This window comes from Gasterosteus aculeatus, chromosome 17, assembly GCF_964276395.1.
Source record: "Gasterosteus aculeatus chromosome 17, fGasAcu3.hap1.1, whole genome shotgun sequence".
In the NCBI taxonomy this organism is placed as follows: domain Eukaryota; kingdom Metazoa; phylum Chordata; class Actinopteri; order Perciformes; family Gasterosteidae; genus Gasterosteus; species Gasterosteus aculeatus.
In genome coordinates this window covers 1142843-1163738 of record NC_135705.1, presented here as the reverse complement: position 1 = coordinate 1163738, position 20896 = coordinate 1142843, and the positions used below count along the sequence as shown (strand labels likewise).

General features: G+C 47.1%; 2 protein-coding genes across 6 annotated transcripts in view; one reads left to right on the top strand and one right to left on the bottom strand.

Annotated features, from left to right (window-relative positions):
- The window catches only part of rnf123 (ring finger protein 123), a 53706-nt gene that overhangs the window by 18928 nt on the left and 13882 nt on the right, over positions 1-20896 (top strand). For all 5 annotated transcript variants that reach the window (XM_078092659.1, XM_078092656.1, XM_078092660.1 and 2 more), the window contains 3 exons: positions 75-150; positions 265-349; positions 17946-18157. In XM_078092659.1, the coding sequence (XP_077948785.1) occupies positions 75-150; positions 265-349; positions 17946-18157 (373 nt within the window). The remainder of the gene's footprint in view (positions 1-74; positions 151-264; positions 350-17945; positions 18158-20896) is intronic.
- amigo3 (adhesion molecule with Ig-like domain 3) lies at positions 11381-15868 on the bottom strand. The gene has a single exon (XM_040205144.2). The coding sequence runs from the start codon at positions 14647-14649 to the stop codon at positions 13009-13011; it is 1641 nt and encodes a 546-aa protein (XP_040061078.2). The 5' UTR covers positions 14650-15868; the 3' UTR covers positions 11381-13008.

The following is a 20896-nucleotide window of genomic DNA, read 5'->3' as shown; positions in this document are numbered from 1 at the left end:
CGGGCCGACTGAGAGAAGTAAATCATGTTCTACACGTGTTGACTTTAGTTCTGTGTCTTTCTGCTCCTCTGCAGTTGTTGAACCAGGTGTTGAACAGAGTGACGGCAGAAAAGAACCTGTTTGATCGGGTGGTCAACCTGAGACTGCCAGGTATGCACACACACACACACACACACACACACTCGTAAATTAGACATAGAAATGAAAGGTGAAAGCCGCCTGCAGAGAGCGGATTGAGACGGGTCCGATCGACGTGTGCTGCAGGTCTGGAGAGTGTGGACCACTACCCGATCCTTGTGGCCGTCACCGGCATCCTGGTCCGAATCCTGGTGGACGGAGACAGACAGGGGTAAGCACACGCGTCTCCTATTCCAGCTGGAATTTGTGTTACCCACAATGCACCTGAGCGGGGGTTTACCTGGTTTCCTCCGTAAGGAAGTTTCACATTAGACGTCAGGTTTCTTCTTGGTTTGTTGCAACATTTTGACTTGAAGAAAAAGCTTTTTTTCAGATCAATTTTGGGTTTTGAGTCGTTGGCTAAAGATGAAGATTACTTAATCAAATCAGTCACCCGATCAATTATTAGCTGCCCAAATGTTCACTGGTTCCACTGCTTCTGTTCTCACTAGTCTGAAGTTCCCTCCGGGTGTTTGAAGACTTCGCACCAGCAGTGAGGTGGAAAGTGAAGCGATTTCATCGGTTGTCATATCTGATCTGTATTGATTCTCATTGATTCTGCATATGTGACATAAGTGCAGTTATATTGTAGTGAAGTCAAACCCCAAAACCTTCTTGTGACTTTTATTCACAGTAGAAATCCGATGTCTGTTTATCCTGCTGCAGAATACGTGCAGGCATCCTGGTAGTTTTCTTATAGTATTATAGGACACATTAAGGAAATGTGCATAGAATAAGCTGCTTATTCGTTCTTGTAATGTGGTACGTACATATTATGTAATGGTTCCTCTGCCTGGCCGCTGGGTGTTTGTGGCAGAGATGTCGGTCACTTGATGAGGAGACACTAATCAGAGAAACGGATATCGGAGCGAGCCGGCTTTTCATCAGCACTTGATTGAGCTTTAATTAACGGGCCGTTGCTCCAGTGACATGAAACCAAACTCATTACCGCTCAATTACTCTGATGTCACATGACGCTCCGCGGGGAGTCGCACGGCGTTTTCGGGGAGGCGGAGCCTCCAGACCCGTGGTCATCAGACACTTATGACAATTTAATTTATTGGACTTCTCTCTCAGATCTGGACACGTTTTTTAAAATACTTGTTAACATAGATGTTAAGCTTTTTTAATATAACCAAGCAGTGGCTGGATTGTTCTCAGATCGATTTAACCCCCCCGCCCTCCTCCCACACACTCTCTCACGTTGACATAACGAGGGCCACACTGGGGCGTAGCACAGGGTGGTGTGGGAGGAAATGTAATTAAAGGAGCATAAAAGCTCCGGCTGGGGCCGACTGACAGGAATCGGATCTCTTTTGTCTCTCAGGCTGTAAAGTCCTCGACATCTGCAGGACGCTGTGTCTCCACGTGGGAATCACAACAGAATACATTTCATGATACAGTAACATTTATTACAGCCAGACTCTAAAATATACGTCTTCTATTTATTATGTCACTATTACACACACAAATTATTTTTAATGTGGAGCAGAATACTTGTCCTCATATTGTTATTGGTGGAGGTTTTCTATAATGAGTTTAAGATGAACTGTACGTTTCTGCTTCTTGTGGAAACATGAGCTGCAGCCAGTTTGGGATCCAGATGTTCACTCTGCTGAGGAAAGGATGTTTAAGTTTGAAGGACCGTCCATCCGCGGTTACACGCGTGTTTTAGTATTCCAGCGCGTTCCCCGGATGCTGCTTCAGGATACGCATTGACATCCCCCCCCCCATCGGTGGATATGTGCCGGGGATCAGCAGATCGCTCTGCTGCCTCTTATCTTTCAGCCTGAGCGACGTCACGGAGTGAGTCACATACTAATGAGTATCGGAGATGGACCGAGCCGCCGCCTCGGATGGTTCGATCCGACTCTTTACACGGTGGGGGGGGGATGTGGTGTGAATGAGTAAACTTTCACTTCTTACGCTCTGTTGATGAGAGAAAATGAGCTGGAGGCTCCGTGTAGTGTAACTTTGATCTGTTGTTGCTAGGTTACCCGCTGACGGCCTGATAAGTCTGCGTATGTTTTAATAATACGATAAACGGGCGTGAGGTGACAAAGCTGAATCTTTACGGAGCTCCGTACACATAAAACGTAATGAAGTCAAACTATGCTGACAGCCAGACAACAGCCAGCGAGACCTTCGCGACGCATCAAAGCGCAGTGCAGCATTTAGCAAATCCGAGCTGACAGACTTCCATCCATCAGGTGACGCGAACCGCTAAACGGCTGGAGACTAGTAAACCTGGTTAACGTAACCTAAAGAGCAGCAGCGAACCGTCTCTCACCTTCTCACCTTCTCCTACATCGGCTTTTACCGGGAGCCAAATGCTCTGTTTGCTATGTTTGCGTCACTGTAAACATTGTAAACCTCAGTCTCACCACATGAAGTGAGCGGCGTGCTGTCAGTTTCCTGCTCGGAGGAAACGTTCAGTCAGCAGTTCAACGAGACGAGGCAGAAGCTGACGAAGCCGCCGTGACAGGAAGCCTCTTCGCAGCATTGTGTGAGCTGCAGGTTTATTACAAATCATCAGCCTGCGTGTGTGTGTGTGCCCATTGCTCCACTTTACATTTAAAATGTGGATTCTTATGATTGGTCCTGACACACAGAGTGAGAGTTTTCGGCGCCATGGATCTGTGTCAGAAGTGTCGTTTGTGTTTTATAGACAGCCGGTCAGTATTTTGAGCGGTGGCGTCGGCGTCGGATAGTTAATTAGTCTCATAAAAACACACACGTCTTCTCTCTCTACACGACACAGAAGGAAGGAAAACGTTTCATTACTCATGTGGGGACCTTTTTAAATAAAACGTCATCTCTCGCTGAAACGTTTGAGGTAACTAACATTTCAACCCCTGCAAAAATATGACTGTGTTTCTAAAGACGCTGTTTGAAATGATTGTATGAACATGGATCCAAAGTGTGTCTCCGTGTGGGTTCCTCTGGGTTCCTCTGGGTTCCTCACGCGCTGTGGGACATGACGGGCAGTGACCTCCAGTGGAGCTCAGTGACCATCGAGTGCTTCCTGCGTTCCAGCCTTTTGGGTTCCAGCTAACGTTCTTTATGTCAGCGTGGCGGGTGTTTATTTATGTCGAGTACAAATCACAAAGTCATTTAACTTTAAAATGAGAAGCGAGCAGCTTCTTCCTCCTGAAGAGTATTAAACAAATACGTTGTCTCCTCCATCACTGTGGTGCCCTTCATGTGTGCACACCCCCCAACGATGAGCTCATAAATATACATGCTGATAATTTACACATACAAATGTGTGTGCATATATATTATAACAGATAATGAAGCTCATTTGGTTTCAAGTCATCTTTTCTTTTCATGCATATTTAACGGCCCTCGTTACTTCTCATCGCCGCCACCGGTTCTTTGAGCAGTAGTTGTTGCTTTTGATAAGTGGCGACGTTTTCTCTGACCTCGTATTCCTCCTTCCACAATGTGCCTTTGATGAACTCCACACTTTGTGCAGTTTATTTCCCGTGGCGCCGCTCGCTGATTAATCGAAAGGCAGAAGAGCGCCGGTCCTCTGGAACGGCCTCCAGCTGCTCTCCCGTCCTAGTGCGGCCGGCTTCAGCGCTTGGCGCCCCGGTGGGCGTCCAAGTGTTTGAGTGTAATAAACGGGAGCGGCGATCCCTTCTGGTTACGTCGGAGCTCCAGTTAAGCATCAAACGGCGCCGGCGCCGCTCCCTCGACCCCTCGGGGCCCGTTTGTGTTTCGATGCAAGACCTTCTTCCTCCTCTTGTTCTCTGCTCGTTGTTTTCAGCTCGCCGAAGACATAATGCAGAATACTCACGTTCCCCATGAAGACTTATAAATGTGTAAATGTTTATCTTTTAATCAAGTGTCGATTTGTAAAAAGTCGAATCTGAATGAGTTTGCCTAAAAAAAGGTTGAGGCGAAGACGACGTGTGTTTCTGTTCAACGAATGAATCACAGTCTGCTGGAACTATTTTCAGCACTGATCGTGTCGACTGCGTTCTGACATGTTAACACGTCTTCTTTGTGAACATCAGTGACATCACAGTGACGTCACAGTGACATCACTGTGACGTCACTGTGATGTCACTGCTCCTCTCCTTTAAATCCAGATCCCCGATATTTATGGATGATTCAAATTCTGCAGCAGCTTCGTCCTTCCCTTTTCTGTCCCGTCCCCGTGATGTTAACAGTGCTGGTGTGAGGGGGGCAGATAATCCCCCCCTCACACCAGCACTGTTAACAGCTCCCCCCTCCCTCCAGTTGCGAAAATCAATGGTGCTAATTATTGTCCATTACCTCGGGGCTGAAAGACATCAGGAGCAGCTCGCGGCCACGGACAGATTAGATTTGAGGCCGAGGCTAATTAGCTTAGCAGCTCTGGACCACGAGAGGCCGGGGGGGCAGGTGGTGGGCGGGGGCTCTGGGGATGCTGCGCTCCTGCCCCGCTGCGAGTGTTATTGCTGCGTGCGATCGCTGCTCATCCGTCTCAGCCGGGAGGATCGCTCCTCCGTGCGTAGTAACAGCTCCGTCCCGCGAGACGGGAGACGGGAGACGGGAGACGGGACCACTCAGCTGAGGCCTCGACCTCAATCACTCCCATTTATCACCTTTTGTTTGTTTGTGCTTCCTGCCGGAAAGAGGCGACTCCTGAGTGTGTGTCGGCCCAGCGTGCGCACACACACACACACACACACGCGCACACGCACAGTGACTTTGGCTGGAGACGGGGGCGTCCGTCTTGTTTTGTCTCCGTCCCTCAGTCTCCTCGTCACCACTCAATGCAACTCTCACACACAAGGATGCAAGGATGTAGGTGTTTAAATCGACGCTCACTGTGTGTGTGTGTGTGTGTGTGTGTGTGTGTGTGTGTGTGTGTGTGTGTGTGTGTGTGTGTGTGTGTGTGTGTGTGTGTGTGTGTGTGTGTGTGTGTGTGTGTGTGTGTGTGTGTCTGGAAGGAACCCAGAAAAGCGAAGTTGTTACTCGATGTCCTCCACCCCGACTTACATCATGAACTGTGTTTGTTGGAGTTTTAAAATGTTGCCTCATATCAAATCACAGATATACAGAAAAGAAATTAATTTTAAGCTTCCAGATTCCTCTGTCGCCCCCCTTGTCTCTGTGGACGCGTCCACACAAGACATGATAGTTTGTTGTAATTAGTTTTATCTGCAGGACACATAGGAGATTGGATATTTTTCTGACTGAATTGAATTAATCAATTAAACTTTTTGCATGTTGTGTATTCTGGAACAATCCAGTGGTCAAACGTACACAAAAATATCTTTTTCGGTCGAGTTGATCCAGTTCACTTTGATATTACAGCACAGACCAGTCAAAAGTTTGGACACATTTGCTCATTCAATGAGAAAGTTTTGACTGCTTCTGTGTGTGTATATATATAATATATATGTTTTTATATATTTATATATATATATATATATATATATATATATATATATATATAAAAACATACATAGGCTCTAACTGCCTGGTAGCTAACGCTAGTTAGCATCATTCTGCATTCTGTCTGTTTTCATGTCTTGATGATCCCCACAATTTTCAAATTTTGACTAAAAAAACTGCTCTTAAAAATACAGGAAACACTCAACCAAATATATTTTAATATTGCATAACAGAAACATCCTTTTCAGTGAATTAGTGCAATTATTTTTGCAGGTGTGTATTTGAATGTGTTTTCATGTACATTATATATGTGTATTTAATAACGACATGCAGGTCTATTATTTATTTTCCACATGAAGACCTAAAATATACATTATTTCAGTCAAAAACAAAAATGACTTCCATGATTGAAAGATGCAGACAATTTGGTATTCACACTCAGTGATGAGTGTTTGCGTAACCGTGTGTGTGTGTGTGTGTGTGTGTGTGCGTCATTGTTTGTGCTGGAGCACAGTCCCCCCGTTTTCTCCGTGGTCCTCTGTTACCGTGGAAACGGCAGAGCAGCTTGTTTGGAGGGTGGGAGACGGCGACGAAGTTCTGAGGAAATTGAGATGGAGGATGTGAGGAAGGAGAGGTGGAGAAGAGGAGGAAGGAGATGAGGTGGAGAAGGAGAGGAGGTGGAGGATTTGAGGACGGAGGCAGACAGAAAGGTGGAGGCTCTGCAGGCTTTAGTGCGGGATCAGGCTGTAGAGGTTTGGTGCCTGAGATCACACACGGGGGGCAGAACGCAGAGACATTGTGGGGAGAAACAGAATGAGACGATTATTTTATGCAAAGCAAAATATAATTGCAATCTATAAAATACGATACTCATTTCACGATATGAAAAAGATTTCATTATAGCAAGAATCCATAAATATCATTTTTTCTTCATTCTATTTTTTGATATTCTTGTTCTCTCCTTCACAAAAATGAATCCTCACACTTCTGTGTTGCAGATTTCCTGCTAAGCAGAGTATCGTTACATTCCTTATGAAGACTTCTCACTTTAGTTTTAGTCTTCTCAATGAATCGTTTTTGTCTATAAAACGGAGAAACACGCAGAACAATTATTCAAAGGCGAAATCATTTGAGCACCGTGCAAAGAATTGAAATAAACCAAAGTTGTTATGTTATTTAAACATTTCAATGTGAGCGTAAGAGCCGTATTCTCTCTGTTGGCTCCGTTTTGTAGATTCAGCTGATCACAATATGCATTTCTTGAGTGTGTCGTCTATGTAATCGATTGGCCCGTCATCTCCATGACTTTTCCTCTCGGAGGCAGAAGGAGACGCTGATGAGAGTTTGGCACAATAACGGCAGCAGCAGCTCGGCTCTGCAGAACTCTGATGCACAGATGGAGCAAATGAAAAAAGAAGCCGCTAACGTGCTAAATAAATGAACACGGCTCACGTCGACTCTCATCAATGCGACCTGATGTGATTAATTTGTTTACAGTCGCTTTGATTGACTGCCCCGTCGTCGCCGCCTGCAGCCGAAAAGAACCGGGTGGGAATTAAACATTCATTCGATGCGGCTTCTATCACTCGTGTTTGTTTAAATATTTAAAAGACAAAAGAGGGTTTTGTGATGTAATTATGTGATACTTCAGTCCTCACAGACAGCTGAAGGCCTAATGAAACGGTTAGATTCTGTTATTTAGGCCTGATAGCACACGGTTTGATGGTAAGGTTCCCTTTTTTTGACCAAAGTTAATTATCTTGTTCATTCTTCATTTAAGTGAAATTAACTGGAGTTTCTCACCCGTACTTTTACACCAACAAACTAACCTCCTGTTTCCAGGATAATTAAGAGGACGGCCGGCAGCACAGATGTTTGCTGTGCAATGGTCCGTAATGCAGAAATAGATCTCCCCACATGCATCCACACTGTCAGTTAACCTACAGAAATAGTTGAGCTGAGAACGAACAAAGAGACTTTTGTTAATGCAAGAAAAATGGCTTCAAGTTTATTTATTTTTACGTGATCGGTCTTGAGTGTGAATTAATGAGACAATGATGTTTTGTTGTATTTTGAAGAATCTATTGATAAAATGCGTAATGAACTTGTTTTTTGCTGATTGCGGCTATAGCTTAGCATGCGCTTATGGATAAAATAGTTTTAAACTATTTAACTAAACTTGCTGACACTCAAAACAACCAATTGAGGAAGAATCATGGGTATTTGCATCTTTTCTTCAAAATTAAAAAAACATTTTTTCACCAGGAAGTTGCTCCTCTTTTACTGGTTTCACAACGCTTTGGAGCACAAAGGATTTCCCTGCAGACGACACGCAGAACTCTCAGAACCAAATTGTTCCTGAGAGAAAGGAAGCGACTTTGGTTTTATTTACCCGGAGGTTTTCATGAATAAATTATGTGATACGTTTTAGTAGAGAATGAGAGCACATCAGATGGGGATTCCTTCCTAATGGATGTGGTTTTGGGAGCGAGGGGAGCATTTCAGTCACGTAACACATAGTCTCTGTCCTGCGTTGTATTTCAAGTTTCTTTACAAAGACGGTTATGATAATATAAATAATATCTCCTCATTCCAGTTCTGACTGATTCCAGTTCAGAGACGGAATAACGTCTCACACACACTTCACATTCATGCAGACGAGCTTTTACCTCGCTGTAGACGGCAGCTGGATTATTCGCCACCAAATTGTATCATCTGCATAAAAATGTGTTTTATGCAGATCATTAATGTGAAGTGGCCCCGAACCGCTTCCCTGATGGACGCCGTTGTCCCGTTACATTGCGTAACAACAAAAGAACATTTGATCAATTGCGAAGAGGCAAAGTGTCCCCTCAGAAAACCCAACAACACATCAACAAACACGGCTCGTAGTCCATCAAGAGGAACTCACAGAAACCGTTGACTCATCAGGACCAAAGAAGTCCTTGTTCAATAGAGTTTTTATTTATGAGCGTTCAAGAAAAGCTGCTGATCCACCCGTTTGTTGCTTTGGTGTTAAGTATTCTGGTGTCACTAGCGGGCAGGAAACATTCATCAAAGACAACAGAAACAGTAAAATGGCTTAAGTATAAAATAAAAGTATTAAAAGTGTTTGATGGGAACTGGACTGGCCCTGGTTTGAAGAGGATGACTAACGAGACTACAGTATTGATTGATTGGTTGACGACCAATGAAAGTAAAGTGTAAAAGCCGACCGATGGGATCAGCATCCGTTGTACATTCAGACTGTGGGGGAGTCGATGCTTCGTGATGGCGAATGTGGTTTAACGTCGTGACTCTGCGTTCCTCCCTCAACTTTGGCTGCTCGTTCTACACGCTGAGACCTGATTTGACTTGTTGTAAAGTGGAAGCTGAACACGAGGGAAGACCTCTTAAATATTGAATGGATGCTCTGCGCTCCATCTCACATAAGTGCCTCACAGCGATAACCCCCCCACCCCACCTCCTCCCCCGTCCTTCGTCCCCTCAGCACACAGCAGTGTTGTCCTCCGCCGTTCACAGGAAAAACAGACGTGTGAAGTATGGAAAGAAGTTCAGGCCGAGTTCACGTCGTCTCACGTCGTTCTTCTTCTGAGCTGTAATACCTCGTGAGCCTCAGTTACCCAGTGGAAGGGTAGAAATTCTACCAGTCTTGAAGTCCTCAGTCCGCCACTGATTTTAAGTTGCATTAAGATGGAAATCTGGTTGCTAATGTAAAACGAAATTCCTCTTTAACATGTAGAAAGGTTCATATTAAAGGATTTAGTTGTTATTAGAACTACAGGGATAAACTCATTTTATTGCATATTTGTTTGTAGTCAAACTGGCCCCTTTACAAACATGCTGAATCATCTATTAGATTAGATTAGATTCAACTTTATTGTCATTGCACAGGGTACAAGTACTGAGGCAACGAAATGCAGTTTAACGTCCAACCAGAAGTGCAAAATAGCAAAAAGTGCAGAGTATGTGCATATGTATAGTGTAATAAGTGAATAAATAGATATGTACAGTAAGAAATGGATATACAATAACAGTGCAATTATCTACAATTATGAATTTAAGTAATGCTTTTTAAAACCTTTTTCACTTTTTCTTTTTAATAAAGTGGGACAAATTCCTCCAGGGTGCAACTTTGCCTCCTCCGCACTCACAATCCTCACCCGCCCCCCTCCCCCTCTCCATCACCCCCCAGTCCTGGTGCTAAAGGCCCGTTCCGTCTGCAGAAGCGTCCTGATTCCCACCGGTTATTTATGGCTTTGTGATCACTGATATCGTGTTGAACTGATTAACAGCGTGAAGGAAACACAGGAAATACTCAGAGGAGTCATTGTGTGTGTGGTGGTGGTGGTGGTGGTGGGGAGGGGGGGTATGCTAACATACATATACTGACATCCTGTGCATACTAACATACTATGACTACCCTACATACACTACATACTATTCTGTGTTAATATTCTATGCTAGCATGTAAAGGATGGAGTTGAAAGGTGTTTTTCATCTCAGTGGTAATAAAGCCAGAAGCGCGACACAAAGAGGTAATAGATGGTTGGTTTTGGGTTTGGTATTTGGGGTTTGGATGTGGATTTGGGAACCGTTGAGGTTTTGGTGAGAAGGGTCTTTTGGTTTTGTTGAAAACACATATTCTTCATCCATTTTAATAAGCGTGTGCGATGCACCGCCTCGCTGTGTGCGGTGAAGTGTTCCGTCTGATTTGGCGGTTAGTAAAGACGCGGCCGATGATGTCATCTCTCGTTAAGTCCTCAGTGTTCATCCATGTTTTTTAAATTGAATTATAGCAGCTGATATTAAATAACATTTCAAACATTTCCTCCGGTCTCACAGCCGGTTTCACATTCCACACTACGCACTTCTTTAAAACACGCACACGCACACGGACTGCTCGGCCTCGTGCGCTGGCGCGTGAGGACAGGCAGAGAATTGGGCCGGTGACAAAGTGTCTGGCTGAAGAGCGAATGTGTTGCTGCTCCGTGACTCCAATGTTCTGCTACCAGACCTGCTCCGGCTGAGCCTTTTCTACCCGGGAATACAAGCAACATCTACGGCCTCCGGGTCGGAATCCAGCTGTCTCTCCTGCACGCAGGGCTGCAAACACTCAATACGTCTCCTCACGGTGAAGATGATATCGATGCATGATGACGATGAGTGAAGGTGTTTATGACTGCAGTAAAACAAAGTGTTGACGTGGAATTATTCTACCTTTTTATGTTCTCCTTTGTGTGCAAACTGTCTCATTTACACAAAGAAAGCAGCTCTGTTAACTATGACGGTATCAAATGTATGAAGCATGAAGCCCGGCAGGGACATGAAACAATATTATTTAGTGGATGAATGGACAATATATACATTTTAAGAGGCAGATTCAGTTAAAAAAACCTTTAAAAGTTAAAACTAGTAACAACTAACTGTTGTAACAGGCTTATTTTGTACTTGTGATATGTTGTGTTGGAAAACATGACATCTCTTCGCAGAAATTATAGCTGATACGTTTCTTTATTCAGTTACAATCATTAAAAAATGATCGCAGCATGTGATCAGCAGCATGCTAACAGACTCCGCTAACGTCAGCCCAACCAGTTTGAAGTAGAAACGTCAAGCAGGTTTAACCGCCAGGAGCTCCATCTCCTTTAAAAGGGCCGCAACGTGAGAACGTCTGATTGGCCAGTCTGCATCTGTGGGCGGGACTTAGCAGAAGGGAAGATCGTCAGCTGAGTTTATTCACCTGATCTTGGCTGAATGTGTAGAGACGGGTCATACAGACAGAGTACCGCTCAGTAACAACAAGTAGGCGTACGTTCACCTGGACAGTCCAGATACAGATGTTTATTAACATACAGGTAAAGACAGGTGGAGGAGGCGGGGGGGCAAATGCAGGGATTACAGTAAAAAATACATACAAAAACAAAAGACATGTCCGCCCTGATTGTCCCGTGTTCATCGCACACGAAGGCTATTTTTATTTCTATATATGTCGTCTCAGGCAGATAAAACAAAAAGAGCATTAAAAATTGCCCCCTTCAACTAAACAAACCACCATTCTTCTTCTGCAGCATAAATAGTTTCAGCTGATGCTTATAATTTATTTATTTTTTCCCTTTTGATTTCCCGACCTTGGTCGTGACTAATGATGACTGTAATCAAGTTTCTAGGCAGAGGAGGAAGGATCGGGGTAGGGGGTTCAAACCTCATCCTTTTTAAAACTGCTTCTATTTTTTCTTAAAAGATCTTTTTCTTCTAGCTTGTCTACTCTTTAGCATTTCACATCGTGACAGAGCTACGCTACGCACATCGGTTCTGCTCTATTCAGCCCACTACAAAGAACAAGCTCTACAAAAGGACATATTTTTTATCTCCTCTCCCTTCAATACGAGAAGGCATCTGCAGCAAATGTTTATTAAAGGTACAAGCCGTGCTTAAAGGGTCCATGCTTAGTCGCTGTGGCAGGAAAAACTTTCCCAAAGTCCTTTTTTTATTTTGTCTGAAACATTCCTCGCTCAGACTTTGAGGCAGCTCGTCCCCGAGGTCATAATCTGTCTGTTTTTTGGTTTTTAACCTTTTTTTTTTTGCTCCCCTGTCCAATCTTTCTCTACGCGCGCCGTCCCTACCCTGCCACTCTGAGCCCGTCCCATCACAGTGCATCGGTGGATGGCTGTCTGTAGGGCCTAGTAGGCGAGACCGGGGCAAACAATCATCAAATAATCTAAAACATTATTCAAGCTCTTCAACTTCATCAGGCTGCTGCAAAGAAAAAAATCATTTTGAAAGTCACTTCGGATTACCCGTTTGCTCAGGGTTGGGGTGCAAGGCAGTAGGAGGTGTTCCAGTGATGGGGGTAGTGGGAGATGGTCCTTTGATGGGGGCATTGAGGGGTGGTCCAGTGATGGGGCAGTGGAAGGTGGTCCGGTGATTCGGGGCAGTGGGAGTTAGTTTGGTGATTTGGGCAGTGGCAGGTGATCCGGTGATGGGAGCAGTGGAAGGTGGTCCGGTGATTCGGGGCAGTGGGAGTTGGTTTGGTGATCGGGGCAGTGGGAGGTGGTCCAGTGGTGGGGGCAGTAGGTGGTGGTCCAGTGGTGGGGGAAGTAGGTGGTGGTCCAGTGGTGGGGGCAGTGGGATGAGGTCTCTTTTTAGGGGAAGTGGGAGGTAGTGTAGTTTTAGGGGCAGTGGGAGGTGGTGAGAAGGTCCGGTGATGGGGCAGTGGGATGGGGTCTACTTTTAGGGTCAGTGGGGAAAAAAAAGTGTAATGGTTCTTCTTTAGGGGGCATTTGGAGGTGATGAAGAGGTCTGGTGATTGGGGCAGTGCAAGGTGGTCTGGCGTTGGGGGCGGCGGGAGGTAGTCTGGTGCTGGGGGAAGTGGGTTGGGCTCTAATTTAAGGGGCATTGGGAAGTGACGTTAGAGTCTGTCTCTTGTTTGCCACGTTGCTACGGCAACTTGACCGGAGTGTCTGAGAACATGGGCATGACGGGCTCTGTCTGCTGCGCCTGGCTGTGGAGCTTTGAGTGCTGCTCTGCCTCTAGTAGTAAACCCAGACCCAAATGTCCTCCCATCCCCGCCCTGAGTCGGCCATTCTGCTGCTCTTTGATTGGTTCCAGAAAGACTACGTGCTTGTTGGTACTGACCTTGCGACCCGGACCCTCCGTTGTCGCCGGCGGGGTCGGGGTGAGGATGGAGGACTGGGCGCTCCCCGTTCCAGCCTCGTTGCCCTGGCTTGGGGTGGCCGGGGTCCGGGGCTTGCGGCACGAAGGGCAGCGACACGGCGTCAGGTAGAGGTACATGAGGACCAGCACCAGGCTCACCACGCAGCCCAGCAGGGTGGTGAATCCGGTGTTGAACGGTTCGTGAGACTCGTCCTGGTGCGCCAATACGGTCACGTTGACCTCCCAAGTCTCGTTGCGCTGTTGCCGCCCATCCAGCGACATGCACCAGTAGATGCCGGAGTCTTCCACGCGTGCCGCCATGATCTCCAGGCTGCCGTTGGCGTACATCTTCAACGACCCGTTGTTACCCGGTGGCGCCACGTACTCCTGATTTGGCGACACCCAGAGAAAGGTCACGTGCCGTCCGGCCAAAGTGGTCACGCAATGCAGCAGCAACGGCTTTCCCACCTTCACCAAAACGCTGCTCTCCTGCTCCTTCAGCCCTTGACTCATCGCCGCCAGGTCACATTTGTCAAAGTAGCGGCCGTGCTGGAAGAAGCGTACGGTGCCCTTCTGTATCCCAAAGACCAGACAGGTGTGCTCCTGCCTGAAGTCCGTTACTGAGGCAAACCCTCTCTGGTCCCAGTGCTGGAACAGTCCGTACATGGAGCACTCGCACACCAGGGAGTTGTTGTGAAGGAAGAGTCCCCGCTGCATCGAGACAGGTAAGTTTGTAATGTCCTCCAGCGGTAGTTTGGACAGGCGGTTTGAGGACAGGTCCAGCATGGACAGGTGAGGGTGGCTGTGCTCCTGGATGGAGAAGAAGGGGAAGTCGGTGAGGCGGTTGTGGCTGAGGTAGGCCTTTTGAAGGCTGCCCAGTCCGGCAAGGGCTCTGCTCTCCACGTGAACGATGCGGTTGTCGAACAGCAGCAGCTCCTCCAATCCGGGCACGTCCTCGAAGTAGTGCTGCTCCAACACACTCAGCCGATTGGACGACAAGTCCAGGTGTCGCAGCAGAGACCCCGAAGCGTTTCTGAAGGCCCCCGGCATAATGACGATAAGCTGGTTGTGCGCCACCCGTAAGGTCTGCAGCCGGTCCAGCCCCTCAAAGCCGCCCCCCTCCAACTGCCCGATCCGGTTGTGGCTGAGGTCTATGGTGACGGCGGAGATGGGCATATCCCTCGGCACGCGGTCCAGACCCGCGGCGGTGCAGCTGAGGATGTCCGAGGCGCGGATGCACCCGTCTGCCTCGGAGGGGCCCGGAGACGGGCGGACGCCCGCGGCCTGGGACGAACCTGGCCGCAGGAGCTGGACACAAACTAGCAAGACAATGACGAACCGCCTCCAATGCGATGGCGGCTCCGACGTTACCGCCGCCAATGCCGCACCCCACGGAAAGCCACCGCCCCCAGCAATGTAGGACATGACGCCACTGGGAGGCCGCGGGCATCGGCAGCCAGATATCTGATTGTGATGTCACCTGGCTTATGACTTTTTAAAACGTGCGTTTCACATCCCTCATGCTGTCGGATTCATCTCAGTTTCATCAAGTAATTCGCATTTGACACAAACCTGACAAACTAACACAAGAGAGAGTGGCCACTTGTTTCTCATTCTTTATTGTTTTTACCTTGTTCAAGTCTTAAAACGCCGGTGAAAATGTTCGAGCCTCTCGCTCAGAGTCTCTTCTTTCCTCCTCGAACGCTCCCTCCTGCAATTGTCTGTCACCTGCTGACGAGGCGGGAGAAAAGGTCTTGAGGCGACTGCACGATAACACCCAAAAGAGAAAAAAAGAGCCTGAGAGGTCCAGGTGCAGTAAACAAACCAAAGCCCTTCTGCCCCGTGACGTGAGTTCAGCAGAGTGGACGAGAACTCAGAGCGCAGTCAAAGTTCATCCAGCTGTGGTGAGGAAAAAGAGTTATTGCTTGTCGTAGGTTTTTATTCCAGCCGGAGAAAAGATTCCTCTCAGTCGTGGCTGCACCTTTTCCCCCTCCGACACAGTAGAAGAAGGTGGTTAAATCCAGAAGACTCGTCTCGGCTTTCTGAGTCCTCCTTCATGGGAAACCCGTTAAGAGAAAAAACACAACAGCTCCGGGATGTTTTGTTTGTTTTTGTATTCTCCAAAGAGGTGCTCTCTCTCTCTCTCGCTCTCTTTTGGTTTTCCTGTGTGTGTCTGTGTTGTTTTTGTGAATCACGGAGCTCTCCGCCGCCCACGACACGCGCCCGAGTAGTGAGATCAGGTTTTTACAAAAAGAGTCGGCATCCCGTCCACTTAAAAGCTCACGCACACACACACACACACACTAGCGGCGCTCTGTTCCGCGCTCTCCTCCGGCTGATCCGCGCTGAGACGTTTCTTCTTCTTCTTCTTCTTCTTCTTCCTCCTCTGTCTCTTCAGCAGTGGGTGGATGATAGATTATTTTTTTCATGCGGAAGACCAATCTGTGAAACATGCAGCTGTGAGCTCTTCTGTCTCTCCTCCGAGGCTCCGAAGAAGAATGAATTATTCCTCTGCAGATGTGTGTGTGTGTGTGTGTGTATATACACACACGTATGTATTTATATATGTGTATACATATACGTGTGTGTGTGGTGGAGATCCAGCTGTGAGCTGCTTCCCGTCTCCTCACCACTCGCTGCGTCTGAGAGTGTCTGCCTCCTCTGGTGCTTTCCCGGCTCCTCCTCCTCTCCTCCTTTAAAGCCTTTTCTCCCTTTCTCCTCTTTCTCTTTTTACAGCTCTTTCTTTTTTTGTCTATTTGTGTTCTCACGTTGCTGTTTTCATCTCTCTCTCTCTCTCCCTCCTTCCTCCCCCTCTTTTTACCCCCCTCTCTCCTTTCCACCCGGGGCTTATGCTGCTATAGTCTGAGGGGGATCCTACAGGAAACCTGAGAGAGAAGAAGACGAGGTCGTAGAGACGTTATATATGTCTCCGGTTGAGACTTGTCAATCACTGTGTAGCCCCGCCCTAAAGCATCCTCTACTTTATGGTCCGTGTGACTCTAAATGAACATCTCGCTGTATTGAAGAAGACTTGAAACTAGAGACTGAGACCATAAACTCATGTTTACAATGTTTACTGAGGGAATAAATCAAGAGAGAAGTAGAGTCATTTCCTCATAGACGTCTATGGGAGCAGAGGAGTCGCCCCCTGCTGGTCACTACAGAGAAGTAGAGTCATTTCCTCATAGACGTCTATGGGAGCAGAGGAGTCGCCCCCTGCTGGTCACTACAGAGAAGTAGAGTCATTTCCTCATAGACGTCTATGGGAGCAGAGGAGTCGCCCCCTGCTGGTCACTACAGAGAAGTAGAGTCATTTCCTCATAGACGTCTATGGGAGCAGAGGAGTCGCCCCCTGCTGGTCACTACAGAGAAGTAGAGTCATTTCCTCATAGACGTCTATGGGAGCAGAGGAGTCGCCCCCTGCTGGTCACTACAGAGAAGTAGAGTCATTTCCTCATAGACGTCTATGGGAGCAGAGGAGTCGCCCCCTGCTGGTCACTACAGAGAAGTAGAGTCATTTCCTCATAGACGTCTATGGGAGCAGAGGAGTCGCCCCCTGCTGGTCACTACAGAGAAGTAGAGTCATTTCCTCATAGACGTCTATGGGAGCAGAGGAGTCGCCCCCTGCTGGTCACTACAGAGAATGCAGCCATGAAGCATCGTGTGTGTGTGTGTGTGTGTGTGTAGCTGTCTTCAGTTGTTGGTCTCCTGTGTGATTAAGACAACACACACTCATCTACACACTTCACTTCTTCCCAGTAAATCCAAAGAGCATTAATGTCCACCTGTTCTCACCTGTCTTGAGTCACGTCGTGTTTAGTCCTTTTTTCTTTGGACGTGTTTATCCAGGAGTCCATTTCCGTCACCTTTCCCCCTTCGTTCCCGTTCTGGGGGGATTTTCCCGGTTTCCTGCTCCTAACGAGCCGCGTCAATCCCGACTTTTTGCCCTTTTGTCGGCTTATGATTAAAAGAGGAGGGAACACAATGAACTCCTGAAGCAACACAGCCGGTGACATTTTGCAGCTTGTTTTCGCGTGACTCACTTTGCTTATCAATGGATTCTATCACAAGACACATCCAACCCCGCTTCTCTCGGGAGGAAGCGAAGCGGCGTGCGGAGACACGGGACGAAGTGTCCCTCCTCGTGACTTGTCTCTAAAAGGTCACGGCGTGTTTTTCAGTGCGAAGGTCACCGTTGTTTCCCCGTGGCGTTCCCGTCTGTGACGGACAGCGGCGACCTATCGGTGGCAAACACCTGCTGCCTTCGTGTTTTATTCCCTCGCTCTGAGGATTATGTTAACAGGACATCTCTCAATTCATTCATTTCCGACGGAAACTTTTAGACGATTTGATACCGTTGGACTTTGGCGTTTAATCACTTCTCCTGCTTGAAGACGTTGTTTATTGTGAAACAGGAAGCTGCTGCTTTTAAATCTTAAATATGGAGGTGGAGGAGAGGGGACATGGGGAGAGGGTGGAGGTGGAGGAGAGGGGACATAGGGAGAGGGTGGAGGTGGAGGAGAGGGGACATGGGGAGAGGGTGGAGGTGGAGGAGAGGGGACATGGGGAGAGGGTGGAGGAGAGGGGACCTGATGACGGTGGTATCGCATCACACCTTCCGCCATGATGCAACTACAAAGGGTTCTGTTAATGATCATCAACGATTTGTGCTTTTGTCACTTATCAAACGGTGAAATGTAAAATGTCTTCTCCTTCCTCAGGATTTCCCGGGCGGCCTCCGTCCTGCTCTCCGACCCTTGCTTCCAGCTCCACTCCATCCAGCACCTGTTGGGTGAGGGCGGGGGTGACCCCTCCGCAGTCTCCGCCACCGCCTCCCGCGCCCGCCCGGTGGTGGGTTCCTTGGGGTCCGGCGTGGCCCCCGTGATCCCCTCGGCCGCCTCTGTGGAACGGAAGCACTTCTCCCTGCACGCATGTGAGTGTGGTTCATTCTGCTCCTGTAGTAGTAGCACATGAGAGAGGGCATGTTTTAGGAGAAGTGAGACCTCTGTAGGCTGCTGCACATCTCTGCTGCAGGATGGAAGCTTCAGGGTGGAAAGAGAGGAGGAGGAGGAGGAGGAGGAGGAGGAAGGACCAAACGTCTTTCTCTTCTTTCAAATCTAAATGATATTCTGTCGATTTTAAAATCAGCCTGCTGGTGTCCGAAGAACAAAAAAAGGCAGAGGATTTCCTTGATTGGAGCAGTCGCCACGGGGACGGCACCCCCAGTCACCACGGCACCTCCCTGGTAGCCAAGGGAACACAAGGCCGTTTCCATGGCCACCATGGGAGGGGTGTGTGTGTGTGTGTGTGTGTGTGTGTGTGTCCCTTTACTACTCAATTTGATGCTTGAGATATTTTTCCGTATTATGCGCCGCTCGTCACAGGAAATATTTAGCTTTCTCTCTTTTCATAATAACGATAGCAGTAAAAAAAACAACTGACATCTATGAATTAGAAACATCGTCTTTGATGAAAGATGATGCATTAAACCTAAATGTGCATAACACAGTAAAACTAACTCTACTAAGTTCTGCTGCCACGTTAGTTCATTAGTAGAACTCAAAATATATATTAATAACACTTTTATGTGTGATACTTATTCGCTGGTCGTACTTGACATTCAGGGGTTAGTGTTACAAAGCATTTTGTCAAAATAATGATCCAGATTATTATTATTACTATTCCCATTATAATACAATTTTTTCACTACTTTTCAAAATTAAATATTTTACCTGCTTGAGCATTAAAACATAAGAATATAAATATACTGATGTGCTCACTTTAATAAAAACAACAACATATGTTTTCAGAAGTGATTTGTGATCTTTTGTATCTTAACAATAAACCTTTACTTTGAAATGTCTTAAATGTTGACGCCGCTGGTTGTCGGCCATGTTTCAATTGTCCTTTTTTTGTAACTCGGCAACATTTCTCATCATGTTTCCAGAATTGCGTCGTCATCTCGGCCTCTTGTCTCTCGGCTTCAGTTATTTAGTTATTTTGGTCTCAGCAGACATTTCTGTGTGAACTATTTTTGGCGTCTGCTGTTTTCTTTTTCCAATTTGATTTCACTTTTCTTTGTTTGTCTCTTCTGGTCTATTTCAGTGCAGACGTTTTATTCTTAAACTCTTGTGTAGTTACTTTTAGACAACATTTTAAAAATCCTCTCCTTTTGAGCAGGAAACAATCACAACTGATTTTTCTCTCTGAGAGACTGAAGTTAATGAGTTTTACGTGAAAAGAGGGGAAAAAAGAACATTTTTACAGACGCAAAAGCAGGCGGAGCTCTTGCTGTTGAATGAGGAAGCAAAGCTATATGAGTAATGGTAGTTTACCATCTCTAATGTTAATGTCCGCCCGCATCTACCGGCATCAAAACAGGAAGTCAGTGGAAAAGTCTCGCTCGATTTGATTGGCTGTCGGTCATTTGGGATGTTGACGAATCACCGTAGTAAAACAATGTTTTTAAGGGTCTCCTTCTACATTTATTTTTTATCATCTTCATCACTTTCCGTTTTTCCAAAGCCTCGTGTGTGTGTGTGTGTGTGTATGTGTGCGCGCGCTTGTGCAGTTTGTTTTGTTGGTCTAAATCAAGAGAGAAGTAGTCATTTTCTCATAGGCTTCTATGGTACCAGAGGAGTCGCCCCCTGCTGGTCTTAGTGAGCATGCCGCTTCACATCATGAAGTATCGCCCTCCCTCTGCAGTACTAATGTCCCCCTCTCTTTAATCTGTAGGCCGTCCACATGCCCCCCCCCCCCCCCTCTGTCTCCGGGCTCCGTAATCCTCAGAATATCGCGTGCAGCGATTGTAATCTCTCGCTGCAGATCCACGTGGCGACCGTCCAGCAAAGCAATATCACAGGCCGGGCGCCCACAGTGTAAGATGATCCGTCTGGTGAGCGCTCATAGGTGGAGCAAATGCAGAGACATCCATTGAGAGGGTGAATGTGGGGGGTAGGAGGGCAGGCAGGAGGAGCCTAACAGAAGAACAAAAGCTCCGTTTGGTGACTGCTCGTTTCAGGCGATCATGAATCATGACGTAGACGTGAAAAGAAGCAGAAATGCTGTTGGAGTCTCACTGAGAACTGATGATCACTTTGTCGAAAAACGCTGTTGCTATTGACGGCCTTTTGTGCCGCGTGGACAAAACGTTGGTTCTGCATCCTCTGTAGTGACCAGCAGGGGGCGACTCCTCTGGTCCCATAGACGTCTACGAGAAAATTATTTTTCTCTTGATTTATTCCCTCAGTAAACATTGTAACCATGAGTTTATGGCCTCTTCCATGAGACCATAAACCCCAAAGGTCTTCTTCAATACAGCATGATGTTCATTTAGTAAATGATAATTAATGTGGACCATAAAGCAGGGGCTGCTTGAGGGCGGGGCTACACGCTGACTGACAGGTCTCCACCGTACTCTTCCGCCTTTCAAACATGGTAACTTCTGTTCATCAGTTGCAAATAAATCCTGAGTTTTCTCGTCACTCACAAACTGTTGGATGATGTCACAACGACTGCGCCCACCTATTAACAGTCTGTGGTTAATGTACCCCCCCCTTCCCCCCCGAGGGCACAAAGTGGGCTCTTTATCGTGGCCCTTCCACTTCCTGTTCTGACCGCCGGTACCTCGCGGGCTGAGTGCTTCTCCCCTGCTCTCCGGTGTGATTTCAGC